Source organism: Eptatretus burgeri, chromosome 13 (genome assembly GCF_056783735.1).
Source record: "Eptatretus burgeri isolate ZD-2024b chromosome 13, Ebu_testis_v1, whole genome shotgun sequence".
Taxonomy (NCBI): Eukaryota; Metazoa; Chordata; class Myxini; order Myxiniformes; family Myxinidae; genus Eptatretus; species Eptatretus burgeri.
In genome coordinates, this window is record NC_140973.1 from 57,478,190 (window position 1) to 57,504,832 (window position 26,643).

The window sequence follows — 26,643 nt, forward strand, 5'->3', positions numbered from 1 at the left end:
CACCCAACGATGAGCGAACTGAATTCCATTCCCTCATATGGACATGAATCGGCTCGCTTGGGCACTCCAAGAAATGGGATGCGACAGCCCCCACAGACGGCGAACGAGTCATGCCGGAAGCGAGCCGCGGCCGAGAGGAATAAGGGAACGGAGAGACAGAAGTGGGCTTTTGGTTGTTCTTGGTTGGTGGTTGTTCGGAGAGCACGGAAGGTGGTTGGTGGTTCTTCGGTTGAATCGACTCGAGCGGATTGTGAAGGATCAGCCCCTCGTCTTCACCAGCGTGTGTTCGGGTGTGCGAGAGGATCCGCCGGAGCTCGGGAGGCTGATCGTGGCTCACCGGTGTCTGGATTCAGCTCGCTCTCGCTGGTGCCCGGTTCGAATCAGCTCGAAGACCACACGAGCTGGACAGGTCCGAGGCAGGCTCTGGTCTTCAGTTCGCCTCTCCGAGCTGGAGGCCTTAATAAAGACCACTTTGGGTCCGATTCTTTTGGGTGTGTGTGTGTGTGTGTGTGTGTGTGTGTGTGTGTGTGTGTATGTGTGTGTGTGTGTGTGTGTGTGTGTGTGTGTGTGTGTGTGTGTGTGTGTGTGTGTGGCACCAGTCTCCTAAGTAATGAATTTTTAAGTGCCTTGCTGTACATACATGCTTATCAATATTCGGATAACTCTGCTCTAAAGTGCTCCCCTCATTTCCCTATTGTTTAATAAATATCCCCATCTATGAAATGTATCAGCTCGTTCATGTCCTTTCCTCCATTGGCTTAAGGTGCTGCGTGTTGGAAAATTAGCAAGACCGTTGTGCCACCGTAAGGGGACCTTTGGACCGACGGATCTCGGTGACCATCCGCTCGGGTCACACACGGTTCGAGTGTGCTAGCGGCTTGTTCCGTACGGGTGCCGCCGAGGATGTGGAGACTCGGTAAATCGCCACGTGGATATCTAGGTATTTTGAAAATTGACAAATAACCCTGTACCACGTGGTAGAAATATTGACGCTTCACGGTCCGATAAGGGACCCGTACTCTTCGGAGTTTTCCGAAGAAGTCCGATCTAAATTTTGGGTGATCGGCAGAGTCGACTCTACAGCTCCATCTAGCGGTCATGCTTGTCGTCGATACCCGGCCCGTAACAATATATATATATATATATATATATATATATATATATATATATATATATATATATATATATATAAATATATACATAAATATATATATATATATATAAATATATATATATATATAAATATATATATATATATATATATATATATATATATATATATATATATATATATATTAAGCACTGCTGCAGCTGTAGTTGTGCATTTGGACCGACGGGACCTCGGTAACCATCCGCTCGGGTTACGCACGGGTCGAGCACGGAAACGGCTCGTCCCATTCGAGCTCCGTCGAGGGTGTGAATTCCTCGGTAGCTCGCCACGTGGGCCTCTAGGTATTTTGAAGTTTGGCAAATAACCCAGTACCACGTGGTTGAATTATTGACGAATTACGGTCCTGCAAGGGACCCGTACCTTCGGAGTGATCCGAGGGCAACGATCTGAATTCCGGGTGTTCGTTGGAGTCGACTCTGCTGCTCCAACTAGCGGTCATGCTCGTTGCCAATACTCGGCCCACAACAATATATATATATATATATATATATATATATATATATATATATATATATATATATATATATATATATATATATATATATATATATAGTTACGGTTGTGGGGGTAGATGGAGGAATTTCATCACAAAGTTAGGATTGTGTGGAGTTGCTTGGTTCGTGAACGTGTAGGAGACATCTCGATATGAATTAAGTCGGGAAACTGTGAGCTTAAGTGTTACTTGTCACCACACAGGGGGTGGTGCTGTGTTAATTAGATAGGGATTAAGGCCAATTTCCCCCAGTATGCAATTGCCCCGTGACCTTTTCCCGATGTTTTTGTATTTCAAGACCGCCGATAAAGGGGGATCACACATCCTTAAAACTTCAACCACAACCATGCCACACATCCAAGCAGGCAAGAAGCCCCGCCTTCCCACCAGTAAGTCACGCTCCCGAGGCTTATGATTGGCGAGTGACGTGAGGGGAGAAGGGCATGATCGAAGAGCAGACAGGAGTCGTGAGAGGACATGGTTGGTGAGAAACGTGGCTGGGACAAAGGATCTCGTTTTTGTTCTCCCCTCGGCATAACAAAATGGCTGCGTGATTCTCGTGTTCGTGCTGGTGAAATTGCAGCATGCTGGGCAAGACACTCATCATTGACAGACTGAACCGTGAAATGTGTACGTTTCTGAGGAGGGAAGCAGAGCCTGCCTCGTGACCTGATCGTCGTATGGTCGAGGAAGGTGGATGATCATTGTGAGCGACCCTTGTGCAAGAGAGGAACATTCAGCATATTAATTCATGAGAATCCGCATGGGGGTTGGGAAGCCCTGGCGTTGAATACCGCCTCACAAATGTTTCCCACCCAAAGAGCGGCTCGGCACCATTTTGGGCGAATCTTCCAGTGCAGGACAGTGAAGATCCGGATCCGTATCTTCTTCTTCTTCTTCTTCTTTCGGCTGCTCCCGTTAGGGGTCGCCACAGCGGATCATCCATATGATCTGCATAGTGATTTGGCACATGTTTTATGCCGGATGCCCTTCCTGACGCAACCCTAGTCGCCTCTTACGACACAGGGAGATAGTACACCTATTTTAACCGGGGTATACACCGGCCCAGTATATACACCAAGATCCGGGGTATACACCAAGATCCGGATCCGTATCTGGATCCGATAATATTTTTATTTCAAAAGTGATTCTTCACCATTGTGAGATTGGGCCATAAACTATATAGTACCGAAGAGCATGATATTTCAAAAACGTATCGGGCCTGATATGTTCTTGTGGATCAGGCATTACGCGGCGGAGGTACGCTCTCTACCGAGTGCCATTCTAGTTTGTTCTTGAAATGTCAGGCTTTAAATAAATAAATAATTTTATTGCTGAGTGTGCTTATATATATTCTTCTCTACTGTAAATAGATGCACGTGTGTAATGTTTGTTGTGTAGTTCTATTGGAACTTTCTGATGTGGAGTGTGATACACCGAAATTATAGTAGTTGGGGAATTTTAGCAAATTGTATTGACCATCTGTGAAAAAATTGCTTACCAAAAAATTTCTTCACCAACGTATTCATCTAGGTGTCTACTAACACCTATCAATTAGTGCAAACCCAAATCCTTGTGGAAAATTCTGGGGAGCCAATCAAAGTTCGGGTGCTCAGGAGGGCCTGCGCGAAAAAAATCGGAAAAATTAACTTTTGCCAATATTGACTTGTGGGATGTCTAACTTGGGGTTTTTTGGGGTGCTGAATTGATTCCTGATGATGAAGCAGAGAGGGCAATGGACGTGTTTATGGACATCCGAGCTGAGAAAGGTGATATCATAAAAGCAGGCTGTGATCTTTTCATGCTCATGTTCCATGGGAAATCCTCCAAAGACTTGGAAGACTTTAGATTCGACATCTTCAGTAAGCGAGCTGCTACTGGGAGCATAAAACCTGAGAAACTCCCCCTGACAACAGGAGCTGCAGCACAGCACTCTCTCCGAGCTTACCTCCAGACTAGAGACTGGCTGATGCTGCAAAGTCCATCGTTGGAGGCTCGGGACTATGGATGGCAACTCACTGAGCAAGGATATGCACCAGTCCCTTCTACAGACCCCATTGCACCAGACTACCTCCTGACGTTTGCCAGCTGCAACTGTGCGGGGGACTGCAGCTCACTCAGGTGCTGCTGTAAAAAGCAAGGAGTCAAGTGTATTTCTAATTGTGGCATCTGTCATGGTAACTCTTGCCTGAACATAAACCAGCTGGATGACAAGAGGAGTGAGGAAGATACTGGGGAGTTTGATGAATACGAATACGAATACGAAGAAATGTTGCTGACGAAGCAACATTTCCATTGAGCACAGTTCTGTTAAAAATGTCAATAAAATACATTTTATATGATCAAGGAGTGTTTTTTTTCTCAAAAATAATGGTTGGAATCAATTCAGCACCCCAAAAAACCCCAAGTTAGACATCCCACAAGTCAATATTGGCAAAAGTTAATTTTTCCGATTTTTTCGCGCAGGCCCTCCTGAGCACCCGAACTTTGATTGGCTCCCCAGAATTTTCCACAAGGATTTGGGTTTGCACTAATTGATAGGTGTTAGTAGACACCTACATGAATACGTTAGTGAATAAATTTTTTGGTAAGCAATTTTTTCACAGATGGTCAATACAATTTGCTAAAATTCCCGAACTATAGTCATGATTTCCCAAGTTGATTCGGCTAATTAACTACAAACAACACGGAAGAATTCCCACGTTTTAAACGCACACCATGTCAAGGTGTATAAAACAGCTTAACAGGTTCTTTCACGGCATGACATTCTAATTATAAAAAAGAAAAGAATGATAACATCGTAACAAAGCATATATATTAATCCTCATAATAACATTCTATCTATAATTCCAGCAATGTCTGTGTGTCTGTGTGTGTGCGACTGCTGTTTCTCAACAACCACTGGTCCGATCTAATTGAAACTTACCAGGTATATTGCTGGGGCCCTGTGGATGTGGCTTTTCAAGGTTTGATATTAATCGGACAAGCGGTTCCCAAGTTAGGGCCATTTATTTGCCAACCAATGACAGGACACGGTGCTATGACCTCACGATTGATGTCACAAGTCTTCTTTTTTTTGCACGTATGGCCACGCACCTTCAGGCATGCGAGAGCGAAGGAACGGCCTGTGTGGTTGTTGTTTCTGGCATGCGGTTTGAAAGTTTTATTATCTTGCCAAAACGAAGTTTTGCAAGATATGTCAGTCAGCTTGTATGTTTTTTTTTTTGTCTGTAATCACGTATAAATTCTGCAGAGCACAGTTATCATCGGAAATTTTTGTAACTTCGCATATCAGAGGCCTATAGAGGTCCCTTTCAGTGCACAAAATTTTGAAGGTCAAGGTCAAAGGTCAAGGTCACTTTGGCGCAAATCAGGGGAGTCGACGAAACCCTTATTTTTTGAGTAATTTTGATCGGATAGTCTTCAAACTTCATGGGAATATAGTTCATGGTCTGGCACTCAGCTGATTAATTTTTGGTGGCGATTGGCCTTGACCTTCATATGTTTTTATTTTTTTTTTATTTTTTTTTTGGTCTGTAATCACGTATAAATCACTCTGCAAAGCACAGTTGTCATTGGAAATTTTTGTAACTTCGCATATCAGAGGCCTATAGAGGTCCCTTTCAGCGCATAAAAATTTGAAGGTCAAGGTCACTTTGTCGCAAATCAGGGGAGTCGACGAAACCCTTATTTTTTGAGTAATTTTGATCGGATCGTCTTCAAACTTCATGGGAATATAGTTCATGGTCTGGCTGTCAGCTGATTAATTTTTGGTGGCGATTGGCCTTGACCTTCATGGTTAGCGCCTGAGGTCAAACATATTTGACCCCAAGGTCAAATTTTCAAGTTTTAGGAACCATATCGTGTAGTACCTCAAATTGAACACCTCGATGAGTGCTTTCTAGATACGTCAAGCTTGAGACATTATGACATCATTTGGTGACGTTATGAGGTAAAAGCATATTTTTCATGGTTACTCTGTAGAACGATTCTCATCGGAATCTCTCGTAGGCAGATATTCCTCAAGGAGTCGCTCCTGGTGGATAGCAGCTCTGTTCACCTCAGTGTGACCTTAAAGAAGTCACACGTGGTCACCTTTTGGCAAGATACGGGTCACCCTGCGGGTGACATTGTTTTTATTTTTTATATTTTTTGCACGCACGTACGGACATGCACTAGTCGTAATAATAATAATAATAATAATAATAATAATAATAATAATAATAATAGCGAATGCAGTGAGTTTCATACTTTACGCGTGCACATGAGAGAATAGGAAACAACAACAACAACACAATACCCCTGACGATTTGGAATCCGTGTCATAGCTATGACCCTTTTGCTTCCGGTTATTTTTAAACACTGTGCCGTGTATAAACACGATTGGGTTTTATTTATATCGTGTGAATATTACTTAACACGTGCACATGAGAGTATAGGAAACAACAACAACAACACAATACCCTGGCAGTTTGGAATCCGTGTCGTTGGCTATGACCCTTTTGCTTCCGTTTTTTTTTTGCTTCTGGTTATTTTTTGTTTTGGGTTTTTGTCATGGGGAATGATGCATGCCGGGAGATAAAGGCATCGTCGGAGACATGAAAGACCCAAATAATATCAGACATGATGTATATTTCCTCCACAGATTTTAATAAAGATATCTCCCACATTATCAAAAATAATTTTTAATCGTGATTTACGTTATTTGATCGCTGATCCCAAATCCAGGCCGAAGTAACCGGAAATTGCGTATACAGTTGTGAACAAGTTAGAGGTAAAGTCAGAAGCGAATGTAAGAAGAATTCTACGTTCGCTTGGAGTATTTTTTTTTTAGATGAGATCCTGTTCTAGGCGGTGTAGTTGTCGTTGTGAAGGTAATGTTGAGGTATAATGTGGAGGTAATATTAATTTTTTACATGAGATCCTGTTCTAGGCGGTGTAGTTGTCGTTGTGAAGGTAATGTTGAGGTAATATTTATTTTTTTAGATGAGATCCTGTTCAAGGCGGTGTAGTTGTTGTTATGAAGGTAATGTTGAGGTAATATTAATTTTTTTTGGATGAGATCCTGTTCTAGGCGGTGTAGTTGTCGTTGTGAAGGTAATGTTGAGGTATTATTAATTTTTTTAGCTGAGATCCTGTTCAAGGCGGTGTAGTTGTTGTTGTGAAGGTAATATTAATTTTTTTGGATGAGATCCTGTTCAAGGCGGTGTAGTTGTCGTTGTGAAGGTAATGTTGAGGTAATGTTAATTTTTTTAGATGAGATCCTGTTCTAGGCGGTGTAGTTGTCGTGAAGGTAATGTTGAGGTAATATTTTTTTTTTTAGATGACATCCTGTTCTAGGTGGTGTAGTTGTCGTTGTGGAGGTAATGTTGAGGTAATTTTTTTTTTTTTAGATGAGATCCTGTTCTAGGTGGTGTAGTTGTTGTTGTGGAGGTAATGTTGAGGTAATATTTATTTTTTAGATGAGATCCTGTTCAAGGCGGTGTAGTTGTTGGTGTGAAGGTAATATTAATTTTTTTGGATGAGATCCTGTTCAAGGCGGTGTAGTTGTCGTTGTGAAGGTAATGTTGAGGTAATATTAATTTTTTTAGATGAGATCCTGTTCTCGACGGTGTAGTTGTCGTTGTGAAGGTAATATTAATTTTTTAGATGAGATCCTGTTCTCGACGGTGTAGTTGTCGTTGTGAAGGTAATATTAATTTTTTTAGATGAGATCCTGTTCTAGGCGGTGTAGTTGTCGTTGTGAAGGTAATGTTGAGGTAATATTAATTTTTTTAGATGAGATCCTGTTCTAGGCGGTGTAATTGTCGTTGTGAAGGTAATGTTGAGGTAATATTAATTTTTTTAGATGAGATCCTGTTCTCGGCGGTGTAGTTGTCGTTGTGAAGGTAATGTTGAGGTAATATTTATTTTTTTCGATGAGATCCTGTTCTAGGCGGTGTAGTTGTCGTTGTGAAGGTAATGTTGAGGTAATATTTATTTTTTTAGATGAGATCCTGTTCTAGGCGGTGTAGTTGTCGTTGTGAAGGTAATGTTGAGGTAATATTTTTTTTTTAGATGAGATCCTGCTCTCGGCGGTGTAGTTGTCGTTGTGAAGGTAATGTTGAGGTAATATTTATTTTTCTCGATGAGATCCTGTTCTAGGCGGTGTAGTTGTCGTTGTGAAGGTAATGTTGAGGTAATATTTTTTTTTTTTCGATGAGATCCTATTCTAGGCGGTGTAGTTGTCGTTGTGGAGGTAATGTTGAGGTAATATTAATTTTTTTAGATGAGATCCTGTTCTAGGCGGTGTAGTTGTCGTTGTGAAGGTAATGTTGAGGTAATATTTTTTTTTTTAGATGAGATCCTGCTCTCGGCGGTGTAGTTGTCGTTGTGAAGGTAATGTTGAGGTAATATTTATTTTTCTCGATGAGATCCTGTTCTAGGCGGTGTAGTTGTCGTTGTGGAGGTAATGTTGAGGTAATATTAATTTTTTTAGATGAGATCCTGTTCTGGGCGGTGTAGTTGTCGTTGTGAAGGTAATGTTGAGGTAATATTAATTTTTTTAGATGAGATCCTGTTCTCGGCGGTGTAGTTGTCGTTGTGAAGGTAATGTTGAGGTAATATTTATTTTTTTCGATGAGATCCTGTTCTAGGCGGTGTAGTTGTCGTTGTGAAGGTAATGTTGAGGTAATATTTTTTTTTTTCGATGAGATCCTATTCTAGGCGGTGTAGTTGTCGTTGTGGAGGTAATGTTGAGGTAATATTAATTTTTTTAGATGAGATCCTGTTCTAGGCGGTGTAGTTGTCGTTGTGAAGGTAATGTTGAGGTAATATTTTTTTTTTTAGATGAGATCCTGCTCTCGGCGGTGTAGTTGTCGTTGTGAAGGTAATGTTGAGGTAATATTTATTTTTCTCGATGAGATCCTGTTCTAGGCGGTGTAGTTGTCGTTGTGGAGGTAATGTTGAGGTAATATTAATTTTTTTAGATGAGATCCTGTTCTAGGCGGTGTAGTTGTCGTTGTGAAGGTAATGTTGAGGTAATAGGTAAAGTCAGAAGCGAATGTAAGAAGAATTCTACGTTCGTTTCTAGGCTTTGCCTATTCCATATTAATAGTACCAGTAGTATCATTTGGCAATAATAATAATAGCGAACGAAAAATGCTCTCCCCCCCCCCTGCCCTACACAGGCCCAAGCATAACTCAGCTTGGTGAAAAGCAAACTAATGCTCTATCAGTACAACAGCAAGGCTGTGAAGTTTAATGAAAATTTGGTCGAATCAACTAACGACACACCGGTGAGTAAAAAGACAATTTTAAAAGTTTCCTTTCTCAATCCATAACCATCAGTCACCCTTTGATGCACACAAGGACGGATCCAACAAATAACAGGCTCCAAAAAGACGAATAAACGTCAAAGTTATTAATTAAAACAAAACGACATCATCAGACGTTTACTTTTAATGAAGATCGTGTGACATAACCAAAGCCGTTTCGATTTTAAAGTCCGACCAGCTCAGACACGAACCAACCAGTGCTTGGAACCTCAGTTCAAAGATTCGAACCAAACGCAGAGTATAAATCACCAACATCGCTCCGAACACACTCACCAAATCTACAGGACGCCTCCAAAAGGGCCACGCGTCCATTTTGTGAGTTCCTCCTAAGGCTCTTGCCTTTGACCAATTGCATCGGAGCTTGCTGCCAAAGCAACCAATCGCCGTTTATCTTCTTCTTCTGCCGTTTATCACTGCTTTCAACCAATTGGAAGCGAGTACCGTCTTGACGTCACAAGACAATATCGGCATATCATTAAAATTACCTGTTGAATGCTCTGATATTATTATTATCTATTTTTTATACCAAAAGCGTCATAATCTAAAGGATGAAATCATATCTATCGATATATATATATATATATATATATATATATATATATATATATTTAATTAATATAAATAAATATTTTTTTAGGGGTCATTAAATATTTTAAACAAAAATTATACATTATGCACCTTTAATAATAAAATATTTACGATGTATAATTGAAATCATATTTATAAATAATTACATTTTAGAACGAGTGAATATCCAGGGTGTATTTAGTTACCAAGCAGCTTGCTATCGCTCGCCAAGCTAGCCGTTCCTTATCAACCGTTTCGTTGGATTGCTTACTCGAATGCTTAAGCCACTTGGCGAACGCTCGACAAGTTCGTTGGCACTGGAACACACACTTCCGCTCTCTTCAGCAGTGCTCAGTTCAACGGCTTGCGCGATTCGACGTGTGCAAGTGAAAAATCGCAACTTGGGTGGAGAGTTATTTAAACTTTAAAGAAGGAACATATGAACAGACTTTGCTATTTTATATCGTTGGAAAACATTTAAAGAATAACAATTCCGTCGCCGATTCCACCGCACTGCATTCACCGCCGTCTTCGCCGCAGAAGTTACAGAGCTTTGCTTTGCAAAAAAAGCGGTGACTCGTCGATGTTCTTTTTTTCACGATTGTTTAGAGGAAACGTTGACCATTCGCCCCGCGTGAAGTGAAGCTGAATAAAGGTAAAAAAAAAAAAAATACTTCCCTGACCGGGAATCGAACCCGGGCCGCGGCGGTGAGAGCGCCGAATCCTAACCACTAGACCACCAGGGATGTTGTGCTAAATAATTTAATTAATCCCTTCTGTATTTGCTAATAATATTGTAATACGCAATTTTGAAAATGACGTAATCCGCCTTTGAGTATTTGGCGCACTTGCGCGGAAACCCCTTCCAACTTGGGGTCACGTCACTGAAGCTGAACGTATATCATGTAGATCTGTGCGAGAGAAAGATTGTTACCTCAAATGGCTCACAAAACGTCCGAAAGAAACCGAAAATACTTAGAAACGTCCCGGCGCGAAAGTGCTGTCCCTCTGCACAACTCAGGAGTCGATTAGCGTTGTGAACTTGCCCAAAAACACTGATGACTTACAGCTCTCCCCACACTACAAACTCTTGAGAAGGTGGACCGGTCGGTGCAAGGCCCGAAGGTTCGTCGACTGGTTCGCGGTCCACCCGAACCTTCGAACATCGACGCCATTGAGTGTACTTTGTGGGATTACCTCATGTGAACGTGGTCGGCTTGGTGATTTATTTTAGGAATCTGCAATTGGAAAGACGATTCCGTTGATCCCAACATTCAGACAGACTTCCCAGAGAGAGAACCGTATCTGCTTTGGTTGCTTCTGAACACCGACGGGTAAGTCATATTGTTCTGGGGCCGAGTTTCGGTGGCGAGCACGACCGCTAGGTGGAGCGGTAGAGTCGGCTCCACTGAACACCCGGAATGTATAGGTCGTCACCCCGGATAACTCCGGAGCTGACGGGTCCCTTATCGGACCCAAGATCGCCAATAGGTCGACCGCGTGGGATAGGGTCGATTGCCAATTTCAATTTACCTAAATACCCACGTCGTCCAAACTACCGGGGAAATTCACCCTCGGCGGAGCTCGAGCGGAACGAGCCGTTAGCGTGCTCGAACCGTGCGTAACCCGAGCGGACGGTCACCGAGGTCCATCGGTCCAAATGCACAATTTGCCGCTTCCCAATTTCCCAACACGCACCGTGCTAAACCAATGAAAGAAACACAGAAACGAGCTGAAACACTTAACAGGGGATTTATTTATTATGGGGGGGGGAGAGGGAACACACAAAGAGCAGAGTTATCCAACTATAAGAAATAAGTACAAGGCACTTAAACATTTCTGCTTGAAGACGGGGCCCAAGGACACACACACGCACACACAAATACCCAAAAGAAGATGGACCCCAATGGTCTTTATTGAAGGTTCCCAGCTCGAGGGTAGATAAGCTGGAAACCAGAGCTATCTTGGACCTTCCCGCCTCGTGCGGCCCTTGACGATCCGGCTCAGCAGGACTTGAACCCGCAACTCGATGCTGCTGCAAGCATCGGGTACGGAGGGCAGCGTCAGGCTCCAGCACGCTCCTTTGGCACGCGACGAGACCAGAAAAACCAGATGACCGCGCTGTCCCATCTATTTCTTCCCTCTCTGGCGTCGGGGGCGGGGGGAACATGTCTCACCTCTACGCACACCTCATTCACCAAGGAAATCGGTCGTCTCTCCATGATTGGTCGTGAGGCGTGTCGGGGCGTCTCGATCCCCCGCCCCCCGAAGAGGCTCTGCTTTTCTTGGAGCTCGCTCTGCGCCCATTGGCTGAAACGCGGCGAACGCGCTCGCACCCTTCCGATTGGCCGAAGCGTGGAGTCAGAACCTCGGTGACCGAGGGAACTCCGCCCACATGCGTGTTCGCCATCGTGCGGGGAATGGTCCATAGTGTTGTTGTCATTGTTGTTGGTGATGTAAAAATTTAAAAGAAAACCCTGACTATCAAAATAACTCCATGGCGCACGAACATTTAATTCCCATTACACTAGGGATGGGACCCGAACAAGAAACACGTACTTACCGATATAACTGATCTATAAGGACTCTGGCTGTTGTGTGTTCATGGCTTCCAGATTCGCAACTATATCTGTGGCTTGTCAATGTACAGGGTAAGTTTAAATTGATGATATGTCCTGTTAATCGTGTTTGGGAGGAAGCATGTGGTGGGAGTGGGCTGTGAAGGCCATTTTAAATATATTTTTGTTTCTTTGGTTCTGGGGCCACAAGATAAATTATACTGGACTCGCAGTGACCTGCTCCCCACAAGCAGTCTGATCAGCAAAGACAATGGAGCCAAGAAAGATATCAAGGCAAGACTCTGCAAAGCTCATAATGCATTCGCTCAACTTCATTCCATTTGGAAGTCTACGCAGTACAACCTGAAGACAAAGATAAGACTCTTACAACAGCAATGTCAAGTCTGTTCTTCCAGGTGGTTCTGATGTGCTGGTGAGTAATCAAGTCAGACATGAGCAAGGTGGAGTGCTTCCACAGAAATGGATGCTTTAGGAAAATCTGCCGCATCTTCTGGCCCAATAAGACATCCAACAAAGGCTTGCATGAACCCCCCCCCACTCCCAAACCACTAATCTCACTACCCCCTCCTAAACCCCAAGTCCTCACCCTCCCCCTCACAACCCTCAGGCATCATTCTCCTCCACACTCCAAGCCTTCAAACCCCCTCCCCAACCCACCCCCAACCACAACTCCTCCCCCGATAGAAAGTCCTCACCCCTCCCCCAAACCTCGACCTCCCCCTCCCTTTATTGGTGATTGGATTGGTGATGCACCAATCCTATCTCGATTAGATCTTAAGTAATGCGGCCGAGCGTTTACTGCTAGTGCACGCCGACGATGACAGGTTAATTCGTTTGGGAATTACAATCTCCCAGTTTAGCTCGGTTCAGACAATGCTGGATCAATGTAAGGAAATAACAATCACGGACAGGTTGAAACGACAACAAGGAATTTAGTGTAAACAAGAAAAATAAATGAACTGAAGGACTTTTTATTTCCTTGTCGGATTAAAGGGATGAATTCCAATCAAATGTTCAATCAACAAAATAATCTGAAACAAATAAAGAATTCAACAAGCATTTCTCGAAAAATGGACAAAGAGCAGATGCTTATCCAACAAAGACTTACTTAACTTAACAAATAAACATATAAATAAATACTTAACAAATAAACACGAGACACGGGTACCCAGCAGATCATTCGGGGGGGGGGGGGGGGGGGGGAAGAAATCCGGTCTTGGCTTACCAAGGCATTAGTCGTTGTGCATCCACTAAAACAACCCAAAATGTGTGAGCGTGCCTTGGTCTACCTCTCCAAATGAGCTCTCCACAGCTCTCATTTTTGTGGTTTGTGCTTTGCCTCGCCGTGCACCCACCCACAAACAGACTCGAACACCAATCAATGTCACGTTGTCATTCCCAGGAAAACCAAGAACCAGGAACGCCAAGAACAAGTCGGACCGAGCAGAACCAGCAGGAACGGTCCAACTGTCACCAATCACTGTTTCCACCGCCAACAACCATCAGGAGCTTTCAGGAGCTGTCACCAACCGCCGTTGCAACTGTCATGAGGGCGGTCCTGCCGTCCTTTTATAGGTGACCAGTGTGGGCGGAGCCTCAAGCACGACTTCAGCCAAATCCAGCTTGCCCATTGGCGCATCACTGCGCGAGACCTCCAACCGTCCATTCTCGCGCTCATTCTCTCCCGACCATCGAATGAGATGCAACTATCAATTAACACAGGCATGGCTTATGACGTCATGTTTGGGGCGCTGGACGAACGCCAGAAAGCGGCCATTTGCCGGAACAAACGAGCGGAAACACGAAGCGCTCACAGAATGTTAACGGGCAATCGTCACCTGTTTGTTCAGCCCGAAACAAAGAAGAGCCAGTTTGCGTCCATAGAGTTGCTGAACGGGGTGTCAAACGTCAATGGAAAAAAGTGGTCCTGAGGTAAACCATCCGAGACCACAGCCATGTTTGATCGTCAGAATGAACTGTTCGGGAAAAGCTTTCGGAGTGATTCATGACTCAAATATCCTGTAAGTCCAAAGTGAAAATGAAAACCAAAATAAAATGTGTAAATAAATAATGTATTTCCAAGCCAATGTGTCTTGATGGAAAGGGGATAGAACGAGTATCCGTTGGGCTAACGGCTATCTTATCACGTGCTCGAACGGTGAATATCGCTCATGCAGAAATAAAAACTGACGTAAAATCATACGTCATGAACGTGTCATAAAGAGGAAAAGGTTATCCCATAAAAAAAATGGGAACCTGTTCTCTACCCTTCTCCAACGCATCAAAGTTAGAATCCCACCAGACAAGGGGATGGATCTATTCTGAACATGCATTTATGGAGATAACTGTCTGAGGACCTGGATGTTGTGTGCATTACTCGGATCTGATTCTGAAATCCACAACAACAAATATACACATCATTAAAAGTAAATAATGATGGATGTTTTCTTTCACAATGTGGCAAGATTCCTGGAAGTCCTCAGACAATGACCATTATAATTAGCTGGGTTTTATGGTCCCTGGTTAAATTGTTTAAGAGTAATCAGTCAGAAATAACAGCAAGGACCCGCATAGACTCCGTGGTAAAAAGCCCTGCTTGAGAGAATGCTGCACAGTTATTTGAGCGGTGTATAGACAACAGACCGCTGCCTCAATCGCTGAGGTTTAGCTTCACTATGTCTGTGACATTTTTTTCAAACAATCTTCAAAATCATTCTTTTATATTAATTGAAGTATATACTTGAACAGTGTAGAACATAAATCCTGTCTGTTTGTTTGTGTGTTTGTTTACCCTGTAGCAGCCCCACCGTTTCAGCGACCATGACCAAACTGGGTACAGACGTCATCCATGGTCCAACTTAGACACTTGTTGTTGTTGGTGAATCTAGGTCAAAGGTCAAGGTCAAGGTCACCGAAAAAACTAAATTCTTATTTTCGCAATAACGTCCGCTAAAATGGTCGTATCGACTTCAAACCAAATCCAAAATGTGCATCTTCCAATTCTGCATCCAACCATATGTCTCATTGGGGTGTCACACCAACACCCTTCTTAGCGGTCGGGGGTCGAATGTCAGGGGGGGTCGGGTCAAAACTTTCAAATTGCGATAAAAATGCCATTTCAAGTCCGATTAACTTCCAAGTTATGATCATGACCAAACTAAGTGCTATAACTCAGTAAACAGTAGCACTATCGACTTATAAGAACCAAATTGATTTCCAGGTTTTTGTTTTTTCAGAGATCATGGAGATATGACAAAGTTATTCCGGCAATTCCTTGCTCAACGAGCAATTTCATTTGTCTGTTTGTGTGTGCAGGATATCTCAAAAAGTTGTGGACAGATTCGGATGAAATTTGGTGGGCAGGTTGGGTGTGTGGCAAGGACGAACTGATTAGATTGTGATGAAGACCTGAATCCGGATCCAGATCCGATAATTACCTCCACCACCGAAGGTGAAGGAGGTTATGTTTTCACTTCTCTCTGTCTGTTTGTTATTGCAAAATCAAAGATTTTTCAAGTGTATTGGTTAGTCGATTTTGTTATTCTGTCTGTCTGTCTGTCTGTCTATCTGTCTGTCTGTCTGTCTGTCGCATACAGGTCACAATTTTCAACCGATTTCATCCGATTGACTTGAAGTTTGAAGAGGATTTATATTTCTGGTCACTGAATTCAACAAGCCAATTATTTTTAAGGTCAACATAGACCAACATGTCAACATTGGCCCACAATCAACAACTAAGGTGGTATTTCTAAGATCCTCAATTTTCATCTGGTTGACTTGAAGTTTGAAGAGGATTTATATTTCAGGTCACTGAATTCAAGTAGCCAATTACTTTTGAGGTCAACATCGACCAAAAGATCAGCATAGGCCGAATTTCTAAAATTGTCAATTTTTATCCGATTGACTTGAAATTTGAAGAGGAGTTGTAGATTTGGTCATTCAATTCAACCACCAATTGTTTTTGAGGTCAAATTTGTTTTATGGATTTTGCAAGTTTCGTGCTCTGCACGACGTCTTCTTCTTGTTATTCTCTCTGTCTGTTTATCGCCTACAGGTCACAATTCTAAACAGATTTTCATGAAACTTTACCAAGTTGTTTGAAGCCTCAACTGAGAAGCCTCTTGATTTTGAGATCAAAGGTCAAAGGTCATCTGCAGGTCAAGTTTCTAAAATCGTTATTTTTCATCCAATTGACTTGAAATTTAAACAACATTTGTATATTGCATCACTGAATTGGGAAACCAACTATTTTTGAGGTCAAAAGGTGAAAGGTTAACTCAAGGTCAAACTGCTAAAATCAATTTTCTATTGCAAAATCATCAATTTACATCCTATTTACTTGAAAGTTGAACAGGGTTTACGTGGTCCATCAATGAACTGGGAAAGCAACTATATTTGAGGTCAAGAGGTCAAAGGTCAAACTTATAAAATCATTGTTTAAATTGGAAAAAGAGGGATAGGTTCCCGTTGATTCGTGATTCATAAGGGAAAATCAAAAATCCCATGAAAAACTGCGAATACGCCAGTAGAAATGCCCACAAAAAACGCCGTGAAAATGGGGAGAAAAAAGCACGAATACACGAAGCACACAGCCGTGAATATAGAAGCAGGTTATATTTTATGAACCGCAAATACGCGAGGTCCATGAATAGCAGAACCGCGAATGTCGGGGTCCGTCAGTACTGCAAAAGCTGAGTGCGCCCCATGATCCCAACTAGACTTTCATCCACTGACATTCTTCGTTGGCACATAGTGAGCCTGGAATTATGTTTGCATTTAATGTATAACAAATGAAACCTTGTGCAGTTTACCTGTTATTCCCTTTCATCCTCCCGCCAGTGAAAAGTAGACAGCAGCAATTAAAATATATCCTTTGTAAATGTCCTTGAAAACATTGGGGTAGACTGGGAATAATTCTCGTCATCCCAATATGATTGTATGGTCCTTTTTATTATCAGTCCCATGTTTATTGTGAGGGTGAGAAATACCTTCATTTCAGTCACCATCATGTGATGCAACTTCTGTAACCACAAATTGGTTGGAAGCCCTCTAACTGAATTTGCAAATTTGCAGACTTTTTCGTCTCCATATGGGTTAGTTTCCTGTGCCAACATGTCAAGAAAGGTGTCACCGAGAAGTATCATAAAATATTCCACAGGTGCTGCATCATCATCTGGCATGTCACACGGACCTGGTTGTGCAGTGAAATCAAAATGTGTCGGACAGTTGTCTTCCTCGTGATCCACTACTTGGACCAAAATAGTGAGACAAGCGTCACCACCTCCATCAACATCATCTGAAGTATCACTGGCCAAACTGTTTTTTGAAAACTCTGACTTACTTCCTGAAAACTCCGAATCACTTGCTGTATAACTGTATAATCACTTGAATCGTTGCTGTTTTTATAATCACTCATGCCCTGTCTTGATGTCGCCATTTTTTTAATAATGCCAATAAAACCACAGTCCACAAGCGAAAATTTATTTGGGCCAATAAGTATCAACATTACAAACAAGAAAGAATGTAATGCATTCTAAACCAATCATTGAAGGCGATGCTGAACATACCCACATGCCATCGAACAGGAACAAACAATAAAGATTGTTGAACTATTTTTGCAAGCCAAAATGATTAGGCCTATGTCTTTTGGGAAATTATCTCTTGGGCAAGGCAAGATTTATCTCTCTTGGGCAAGCCACACTTGAAACTTGGCCTTCAAAACCAGACACAGAATGGGCATCCTCCGTCGTGCAAAGTCCTTCCTTGGCACACCTGAGCTCTTATCCACATACAAGGCTTTCAACTGCAACTTGATAGAGAAAGGCTCTCCCCTCTGGGCTGGGTAACCTGCCTCACACATTGCTCAGCTTGATGCTGTAGAAACCAAGGCCTTCAAGATCATTGGATCTCTCACGATGAAGCTGAGTCTATGGACCTACCACTTCACCACATCCGACAGGTCTGTGGTCTCTCTGTACTCTTCGTCCTCCTTTCTGGCCTTGCACTCTCTGCCCTCTCTGTGCTTTGTCCCTCTCAGGTATTTGCAGGACGCATGTGGTTCATCAGCAACCCCCTCATAGTGAAACTGCCGAAAATCCAGAACCACTGATCACCTCCACTCATTTGTTCCTTTTCTTAATGCCTGTGGAACCAACTTCAGCACTCTCTTCAATCTCATTCTTCCCGACATTTCTTCGAGACTGCTGCTCACCAGCATATCAAATCGTCCCCCGTCCAAAACGATGATTTTTTTCTACACCCGTTAAACCACCCTCACACCTCCCAAAATTTTACTTCTGTACCCATCTTGTCCACTCCTTGTGTTCTCTCCTATATCCCTTGCTTATCCGTCTACATCTATTTTCTCCCTCGGCCAAGCTGTTGGCATTTCCCACCTTCTCTTTCTGCTGTTCGTTTTGTTATGTTGCATCCTGCTCCGTTCTGTGTTCCAGCTCTTCCGAGCCTTGACTGTACAAAAAAAAAATATATGGGACTATATCCTTGGTGAAGACTTTGGGGGAAAATGCACTATAATCTTTGTTTTCTTTCCTTTAGTTAGCTCTACCACCGAAGGTGGACGGAGGTTATGTATTCACCTTGTTTGTCTGTCTGTGTGTGAGTAGGATATCTCAAAAAGTTATGGACGGATTCAGACTAAAGTTGGTGAAACGAGGTCGGGATGGAGAGACAAAAAATGCAAATAGTGTGTCCTGTCATCGAGCCAGCAAGCTGGGAGCAACAATTCACATTTATCACCACATCTGATGCAATTCAAATCCTCTAATGGTGGTGAGGTGCTCCATTTGAAACTGATTGTTCGATATATCTGGTTTTTTGAAGCATAGGGTCCATAATAAAAATTTGAATTGGTGTCAAAGGCAGTGAACAATTGCAAGTTAATAGTTGGATTTTGGTTCACATCCGAATCCAGATGTGATCTATCATTGGGATGCCAAACGTGAACTGTTCAGCCTGGTAGATGTATGCGTTCTACCGAGTGTTTGATCAGAGTTATCTCACCACTAAAGCGCGGAATAACGAAAGCATACAATGAGCTTTCCAGGAGAGACATCCAGAGATATTTTCCTCCTGATGTCAGCCAAAAATGATTTCATCCTGTCGAACCTCCAATCAACATGTTTACTGCGTTTTCTCTCCACGTTGATGTTCACGGGTCTGTTGGTGTATCAGTTTATTGATGACAGCACAGAAGCCTTCTTTCTTCAAATTAAAAAGAGACTAAATGGCAGCAAGGTTTGCCCCCTGCCAAATGACCGGACAGGTAGCCAGGGTACGAGGAAGAATGCGTTCGAGTAATGGAGAGTCTCACACGATGATCACATTCAGTGACCTCCCATGTGTGATGCAATGACCTCATGGAGCAAAGCTCTGTGACATTGTCAACCAACTGTTGTTGGGCCTTGGAGTGGGAGGTTTTCCCTCTTCAACGCCATTTCCCATGTTCAAGTCTTGTAATCGTTAAATATGAGCTGAAGAGCCGTGCCAGAAGAATCACATTACAACAGAATCACAACTGTTTTGACAATGTGTCAGAAGAAGTGGTCCCTGTTTTAGCATCAATAAGGTGGTGAACCAATGGACTGGTTCTAATGTCGTTAACATATAGAGCACCTGGTATTATGATACAATTGGAAGTCGTTTTTCTTTGTCTGATTTTAGGGTCAAGGTAGGAGCCTCATGTTTGGGATTATTACCCTGCTCATGCGAAGCAAAAAGCAGGGTTCAGCATTTGGTTCACTTTGTCTGTCTGTCTGTAAATGTTAGTTTATGATCGAGGAAAAAATTTAGTTTCAATTAAATTTGATATTTTCAACACTGTAGAAGATGGAGCACGAACCTGAAATTTAGCAGTACTTTGGCACTGGGTTTGTTTTTTTTTTGCATACAGTACATAGTCGAGGCTCGTGGAAGAGTTGGTACACCATTTTACGTCATGTTGACAAATAAAATTTGCCATTCACAGACTCCTCCCATGTCATTCTTTCTCAAGACTGTGTGGGTTAAGGTGTTCTTTGAACTCTATAGTTATTCTCGTTTTTTTCCCCCAAAAATAGATATATTAAAGTATTTAAATATCTTTTTAAGGGTTACCGTGAAGGTTCTGGTCACCTGCTTTGAACTCATAAACTTTTAACCAATCGAGTTTCGGTGCTTGCTCAACCTTCACAAAAAAATGAACGTTCACATACCACAAAAAAATGTACTATTGGATTGTATGAATGATTACCATAGTATAAACCATCCACTCATCCAGCACCTTTTAATAACACATGCTCACTTACAGGGAACGTCAACAAACCATTAGGCCCATTGAGAAACCTACACATCTACAGTTACTAACATATGGTCATTTGTCTGTGCTCTATCCTTTTTAAAGCAATACATACCTATCAAGCAAGGAAGGAGTATACGTACATACCATTTTAAAGTCTTTGGTACGATCTAGGGTACATGCCAAAGACTTGGCCAACATTCGAACCACCGCCCTTTCAAACTCGCAGCAGATGGTCCAACCATTTATACGCCAGAGTCCAAATTTTTTTGTATCCACGATCAAGACTCATGGAAACGCAAAAGCTATTCACCTATTCCCTCCCCTAGAGTACACCATTGACTTACCATTTGCTTCTGACCTACAATTGATATTGTCGCGGGGGTGGCCGGCCCAGGTTAACCCCCCTTCCCAAGTTGTGGTGACGGGCGGTTAACACCGACAACCCCTGGGACGGCTGAGCGGTTCCTTATTAAGATTAAATTGACGATTTTTCAGTTGAAAATTGATGATTTTAGAAGTATGACCTTGAGTTGACCTTTTACCTTTTGATCTCAAAAGTAGTTGGTTTCCCAATTCAGTGATGTACTATGCAATTGCTGTTTAACTTTCAAGTCAATCAGATGAAAATTGACAATTTTTCAGATAAAAATTCATTTTAGAAGTTTGACCTTGAGTTGACCTGTGACCTTTTGACCTCAAAAATAGTTGGTTTCCTAATTCAGTGACACAATATGCAAATCCTGTTCAAATTTCAACTCAATCGGATGAAAAATGACGATTTCAGAAATTTGATCACAAAATGACCTTCGACCTTTCCCCCTCAAAATCAATCTTCCCAGTTGGGGCTACCTCTACAACCTGGTAGTTTCCGGACGATCGGTTTAGAAATTTGACCTGTATGCGATAAACAGACAGACAGAATAACAAAATCGGCTGACAAATATACTTGAAAAATCTTCGAGTTTGCAAGTAATAAATGAAATTGCTCGTTGAGCAAGAATTGCCGGAATAACTTTGTCATATGTCCATGATCTCTGAAAAAACAAAAACCTGGAAATCAATTTGGTTCTTATAAGTCGAAGGTGTTACTGTTTAATGAGTTATAGCACTTAGTTTGGTCATGTTCATAACTTGGAAGTCAATCGGACTTGAAATGGCGTTTTTATCGCAATTTGAAAGTTGTGACCCGACCCCCCCCCCTGACATTCGACCCCCGACCGCTAAGAAGTGTGTTGGTGTGACACCCCAATGAGACATATGGTTGGATGCAGATTTGGAAGATGCACATTTTGGATTTGGTTTGAAGTCGATACGACCACTTTAGCGGACGTTATTGCGAAAATAAGTATTTCGGTTTTTCGGTGACCTTGACCTTTGAACTAGATTCACCAAAAACGACAAGTGTCTAAGTTGGACCATGGCCGACGTCTCTACCCAGTTTGGTCATGATCGCTGAAACGGTGGGGCTACTAAAGGATAAACAAACACACAAACAAACAGACACAGAATGACACAAACAACCGACCAACATAATTGGCGAAATCCAACAAACGGACCCACATGCCATCCCCTCTCCTTCGGCGAGGGTAACAGGCACATCGTATTACATTCCATTTCACAACCTTTATTCCGTGGACCGGCAGTCTTCCTTCGCACGTGGTACATCGACCAATTCCCGTGAGCGAAAACTATGGGAAACGTCAGCCGACGTTAATCGAGGCATCAGATTTGTTGGCCACCGTTGCCCTTTCCAGGCCGAGACAACAACACCAGGCACATGAGCACGTCGTGTTACTGCCAAAGGGAAATAGTTAATGGTGGACACACAGCTTGGCCGAGAGACCGCAGAGCCAGCCAAGCCCGCCCGGTTCAATGCGCCACGACGGTTTAACAAAAGGAGAACTTCACAAGCATCATCAGCTCTGGGCTTGTGACATCACAGACACCGCGTGCCGATGTGGTTACATGATTGTGACGTCATGATAAACGGTGTGCGTATTTAACGCGGTGAATTAAAGGGCGACATGGTGCGGTCTGATTCTCCATACGTGTCGTGCACTTGGTAAACAATTAATTGACCAAAAGTTGGAGACGTTGACATACGTTGTGATTTGCAGGTGACAGCCTCGCTAAAATATACTTTGTGAAATTTTTTTCACAAAAAGCGTCATCGATTGTGCGTTGATAGTTTTTACGATTCAAATACAATCTCACCATGACGACGGCATCCACACCCTGCTCGTCATTTATATTTCCGACCCCTCGAGTATGACGTCAGACGTACCAAAGTAATATTTCCTTTGGATGTTATTGCGCTTTCAGCTTTGTATTTCATTGTCCATGTGGGGAAGTGGTGGAGAAGGGAGGGGGTGTGGCTTAGGGTGGGGCGATGTATTTGAGGGGCCTGAGAAAAGTGTGTCTGCCCCTGGTGTGGAGTGGACGGGGCGATACACATTGGGGCGGAGCTTGACAGAAAGGTGCCTGCCCCTGGTGTGGAGTGGACGGGGCGATACACATTGGGGCGGGGCCTGAGAGAAGAGTGCCTGCCCCTGGTGTGGAGTGGACGGGGCGATACACATTTGGGCGGAGCCTGAGGATAACCTACATACTCTACGAGTCTGTAGAATAACCTTCAGTCACACGAAGTGGAACTTTTTGTTTATAATTTCAAAACACACGTCGCTTGGCGCGGGTATGAAAGCATGTGGTTCTGGCCAGTTCTCCGACTTGTTGAGCCAAGAGCCCAAAAATACTTTTGCTTGAGGAGGTTCGAGGAAAAATCATCATCATCGTCATCCTCATCCAGTGTGCAGAAGTGAAGCTAGTCTCGTGCAGACCTATCCTCCGGTCTACGTCATAAAAAACTAAAACGTATTAACAGTTAATTAAACTTCGAGGTTCGTATAATATTAAAAGTGAGTGTTTGTTGCTTGGCCGAACGTTTCTCGATCTGTTTTGATTGTCATTGTTATTAAATATCTTTTGAACATGTGTTTTAGGGGGCACCGCCATGACCTCAAAAGTCCCGTTGACGCGTATCATGACGTCATATATTCATCCTCGTAAGGAATGCAGAATATTGCGTCATTACGAGGTTAAACGCTTAACTGCAATTGTTGTTCAGTTAATCTACCATCTTGATGGCACCGGGTTTTAAGAGGAGGAATTTTAATTGATCACACGCTGTACTGTGCGTGGGAAATGATTTGGACAAGGGTTTGTCGACACGTGGGGGTCTCAATTAATCCGACCTGCAATCAACCAAACGTGATTGGAAAATCGATCGATTAAATGTGCAATCATTGACGTGAGCGAGAACAAAGGTTTTGTCTTTTGTCTAAGTCAAATGTCCAAAGGCAAAAGACTGTTGTCCATAGGACAAAGGTTGTCCAAAAAGTCAAATGTCCAAAGGTAAAAGACAAAAGACCACCAAAGGCAAAGAAGAAGACGGCAAAAGCCACTTCAAATCCCCCAACTCGTCTTGCGCAAGTAAATTTGCACAACCATTGTTTTTTTTATGACGTCATAGAGTGCGGCAGAGGGTTGGGGGATTCCGGGCCAAACATTTGGTGAACTGGTGAAGTAAGGCGGGGGTCACAACTCCATCAGCTGTGGTCGCATGGGTGGAGTGGTAGAGCAGCATAGTTTGGAGGAAAAAGGGTGGGGGTGGGGGGGAGGAGGAGAAAGGAATCCTCAGAGGTCCCTCAAATCCTAACTTATTCCGGACCGAGGACGAAGCACGCCCACTTGGTGGTTCTGGCTTGTGGGCATCAGAACGTCATCGACACTCACGCCTGCGGACACAAGTCGTCTATCTGCCTGTCTACCCATCAGTGTTCTTCGGTCAGTGTTCGCCTCGGTCGGTTGTTTTCCATTTGCCTTTTACCCGCCAATATTGCATCGTAACTATCAACCATGACAAAAAGTTTGGAACGAATTCTCAAAATGCTTCGTTTGAGATATGTCCATCGAATTGAGTTCGACATTCTGCGGAGTGATGTTCGAAATAGCTTATTCCCTACATAGTACATCGTAAATATCATATTTAAATGTGTAACGGTTAAAAACTTCAAATGTTGTTTTATTTAATGCAGCGTCGGACCTCATTCTCACACTTCCATTTCAAAACTTGATCGGTATTAATTTGTTAAGGTTTTTTTTTGTTGCTGAGTTTTGTACACAGATGTTTAAATTTGGAATAATTATTGCGACACTTTCAGTTGATATTTAAGGACGTATACCTACAGGTTGGTGTAGCAGTGCTTGATTACGTTTCCACTTGAAGCCGTACCGTACCGTACCGTACCGTGCCGTGCCGTTTACCGTCAACGTTTTGCGGGACAGCCCCAGTCATGGCACGCTTGGGAAATGCACACTTCGGCGTGAACCCGCAAACTCTTCGCTCACCTTGTAATTTATATTTTCATTAATTTCTGCATTTATCTTCGTAACAGGTGATCCAGATTCGAGCCGAGTCTCATTTCATTTCTTTGTCCCCATTTATTTAATGGCACTCACTGATGGAAACGGACGTTAGATGTTTCTTTTTTTCTTCATTCCCAGTCCCACGAGCCATGGGGTCTGCACAAAACACATCCTTGCTGCTGCTCCTCCTCATCGTGTCCCTCTGCAATGCCTCGGAGACGGCCGACCATCCAGCCACTTGTTCCAAACTACCCTACGGAGCAGACTGCTCCTCTCCCCCGCCAGAGGGTGTTGCACTTCAGCCCATTACCGCGGATCTGGAAGATCATTTCTGGTTAGGGTCCGGCTGTGAAACTGTTTGCCGCTGCAGTGCTGGGGAGCTCCTCTGTTGTCCGAGGTAAAGATAATTCCATTTTGTCTCAAAGGCGTCTTTGTCTTAGCACTTTGTCCCGTAATGTTGTTGTAGTCCTCGATTCATTCTTTTTGTTTCACTGTCTCCTCATGCCTTTGGCCTTTACATGATACAGTCATGGCCAAAAATATTGGCACCCTTGCACTTTTTTCAAACAATTCAATTTTCTCTCAAAATAAGTTGAAATTGACAAAGTATTTTGTCTCCACAATTCTTTATTTCACTGTTAATATGACAACCTTTGTTTTTGAATCAGAACTTAATATATCCTTCAAAATCAGAAAATAAAAAGAAATAGCATTGACAAAATTATTCGCACCCTCGACTTAATATCTGGTTAGGGTTCTTGGAGAAAGTCAACTGGGTGTTAACCATTTCTATTGGTAAGGTCGTGGTATGAGTATGGAACATCTTCCGGTCCAATCCGAGCATTAAAATCACCGAGCACAGCCAGGAGGTAACGTGCCGGTATCAAAGCGACAGCTTCGTGAAGTTTACTGTAGAATGTCTCCACTTCCTTCTCCTCGCTGCAGTTGTACAGGGAGTAGCAGTGGATGGTGGAGGTCACCGGGTTTCCATCAAATTCCGCAGTAAGGATTCTGTCACTGACTGAGACAACCCCCCTCAGTGCCTTCTTCGCTTTCCGGTTCAACATCAACCCTACTCCGCCTTGTGCTGACTTCGCCGTCGGCTCTCTCCATGCGGACGAAGTGATGAGGTGCATCCCCTCTACCTCTATGAACCTCATCTCTTCGTCTGGGTGTACATGACGGTGTTCTTGGATCCCCAGGATGGAGATCTCGTAGCTGCTTGCCTGTGATGCCATCTCTGTACATCGAGGCAAGCGGCGGATGGTGTTTGCGTTGAAGGTAGAGATGAATTTTTTGTTCACTCAATATAATTCTCCAAACAGTAGAAAAAGATAAGTTTAATGCTTTGGAAATTTCACATTTTCTCGTTTATGTATGGAGAAAGAGATAATAGCCTTGCTTACTTAAAGTAAATAGGTATATCGGCTTAGTGAGAAGACTCGTTATTTCTTTAAATTATCAGATTTCACAACAGATTTCAACATTTATTTAGTCCGGACGATATCCGATCCTCAAAACCGAAGTAATATTTCGATGATATCCTTTCATTAGTCCGTGAGAATAGATCGTGGAAAATCGTATCATATAATGCATGAAATTTCTCCAAGCTCCTAATTTGAAAACTTATTTCACTTACAAAAGCGATGTACACAGTAATTCATAGCTCTGATGAACGGGCATTTTTTTCAATATGACTGAGGAAAGTGAAAGAAGAAAAAAAAAAAACTTTATCGTTAAGAAATTGTTGCGGCCTGTTCCAAATCAAGGCATGATTGAGCAGGCCAAAAAACATG

The 26,643-nt window shown here is 42.8% G+C and overlaps 2 protein-coding genes, 1 long non-coding RNA gene, 1 other non-coding gene and 1 pseudogene across 8 annotated transcripts in view; 1 reads left to right on the forward strand and 4 right to left on the reverse strand.

The window, feature by feature from the left end:
• FAM199X (family with sequence similarity 199, X-linked) overlaps nucleotides 1-13,460 on the reverse strand; it is a 35,133-nt gene extending 21,673 nt beyond the window's left edge. The window contains exon 1 of one of the 4 annotated variants that reach the window (XM_085852597.1): nucleotides 13,416-13,460. In XM_085852597.1, the coding sequence (XP_085708723.1) occupies nucleotides 13,416-13,445 (30 nt within the window). In that variant the 5' untranslated portion in view covers nucleotides 13,446-13,460. Of the gene's footprint in view, nucleotides 1-5,641; nucleotides 5,733-9,253; nucleotides 9,385-13,415 lie in introns of those variants that run through there. The other 3 variants (XM_085852596.1, XM_085852594.1, XM_085852598.1) reach the window with 3 other exon arrangements.
• Nucleotides 10,222-10,293, reverse strand: TRNAE-CUC (transfer RNA glutamic acid (anticodon CUC)). The gene has a single exon. It is a non-coding gene; the product is annotated as a tRNA-Glu (tRNA).
• A 3,480-nt stretch (nucleotides 13,461-16,940) lies between the features above and the next one.
• On the reverse strand, nucleotides 16,941-17,563 carry LOC147014555 (uncharacterized; annotated as a pseudogene).
• Nucleotides 17,564-25,456: 7,893 nt separating this feature from the next.
• The window catches only part of LOC147014556 (histone deacetylase complex subunit SAP30L-like), a 35,729-nt gene continuing 34,542 nt past the window's right edge, over nucleotides 25,457-26,643 (reverse strand). For both annotated transcript variants that reach the window (XR_015050801.1, XM_085852602.1), the window contains one exon: nucleotides 25,457-26,087. Coding sequence is in view for 1 of the 2 variants with exons in the window: in XM_085852602.1 (XP_085708728.1) it covers nucleotides 26,004-26,087 (84 nt within the window). In the remaining variant the exon portion in view is untranslated. The remainder of the gene's footprint in view (nucleotides 26,088-26,643) is intronic.
• LOC147014557 (uncharacterized) overlaps nucleotides 25,990-26,643 on the forward strand; it is a 13,175-nt gene continuing 12,521 nt past the window's right edge. Inside the window, exon 1 of the long non-coding RNA XR_015050802.1 lies at nucleotides 25,990-26,128. This is a non-coding gene — a long non-coding RNA (uncharacterized LOC147014557). The remainder of the gene's footprint in view (nucleotides 26,129-26,643) is intronic.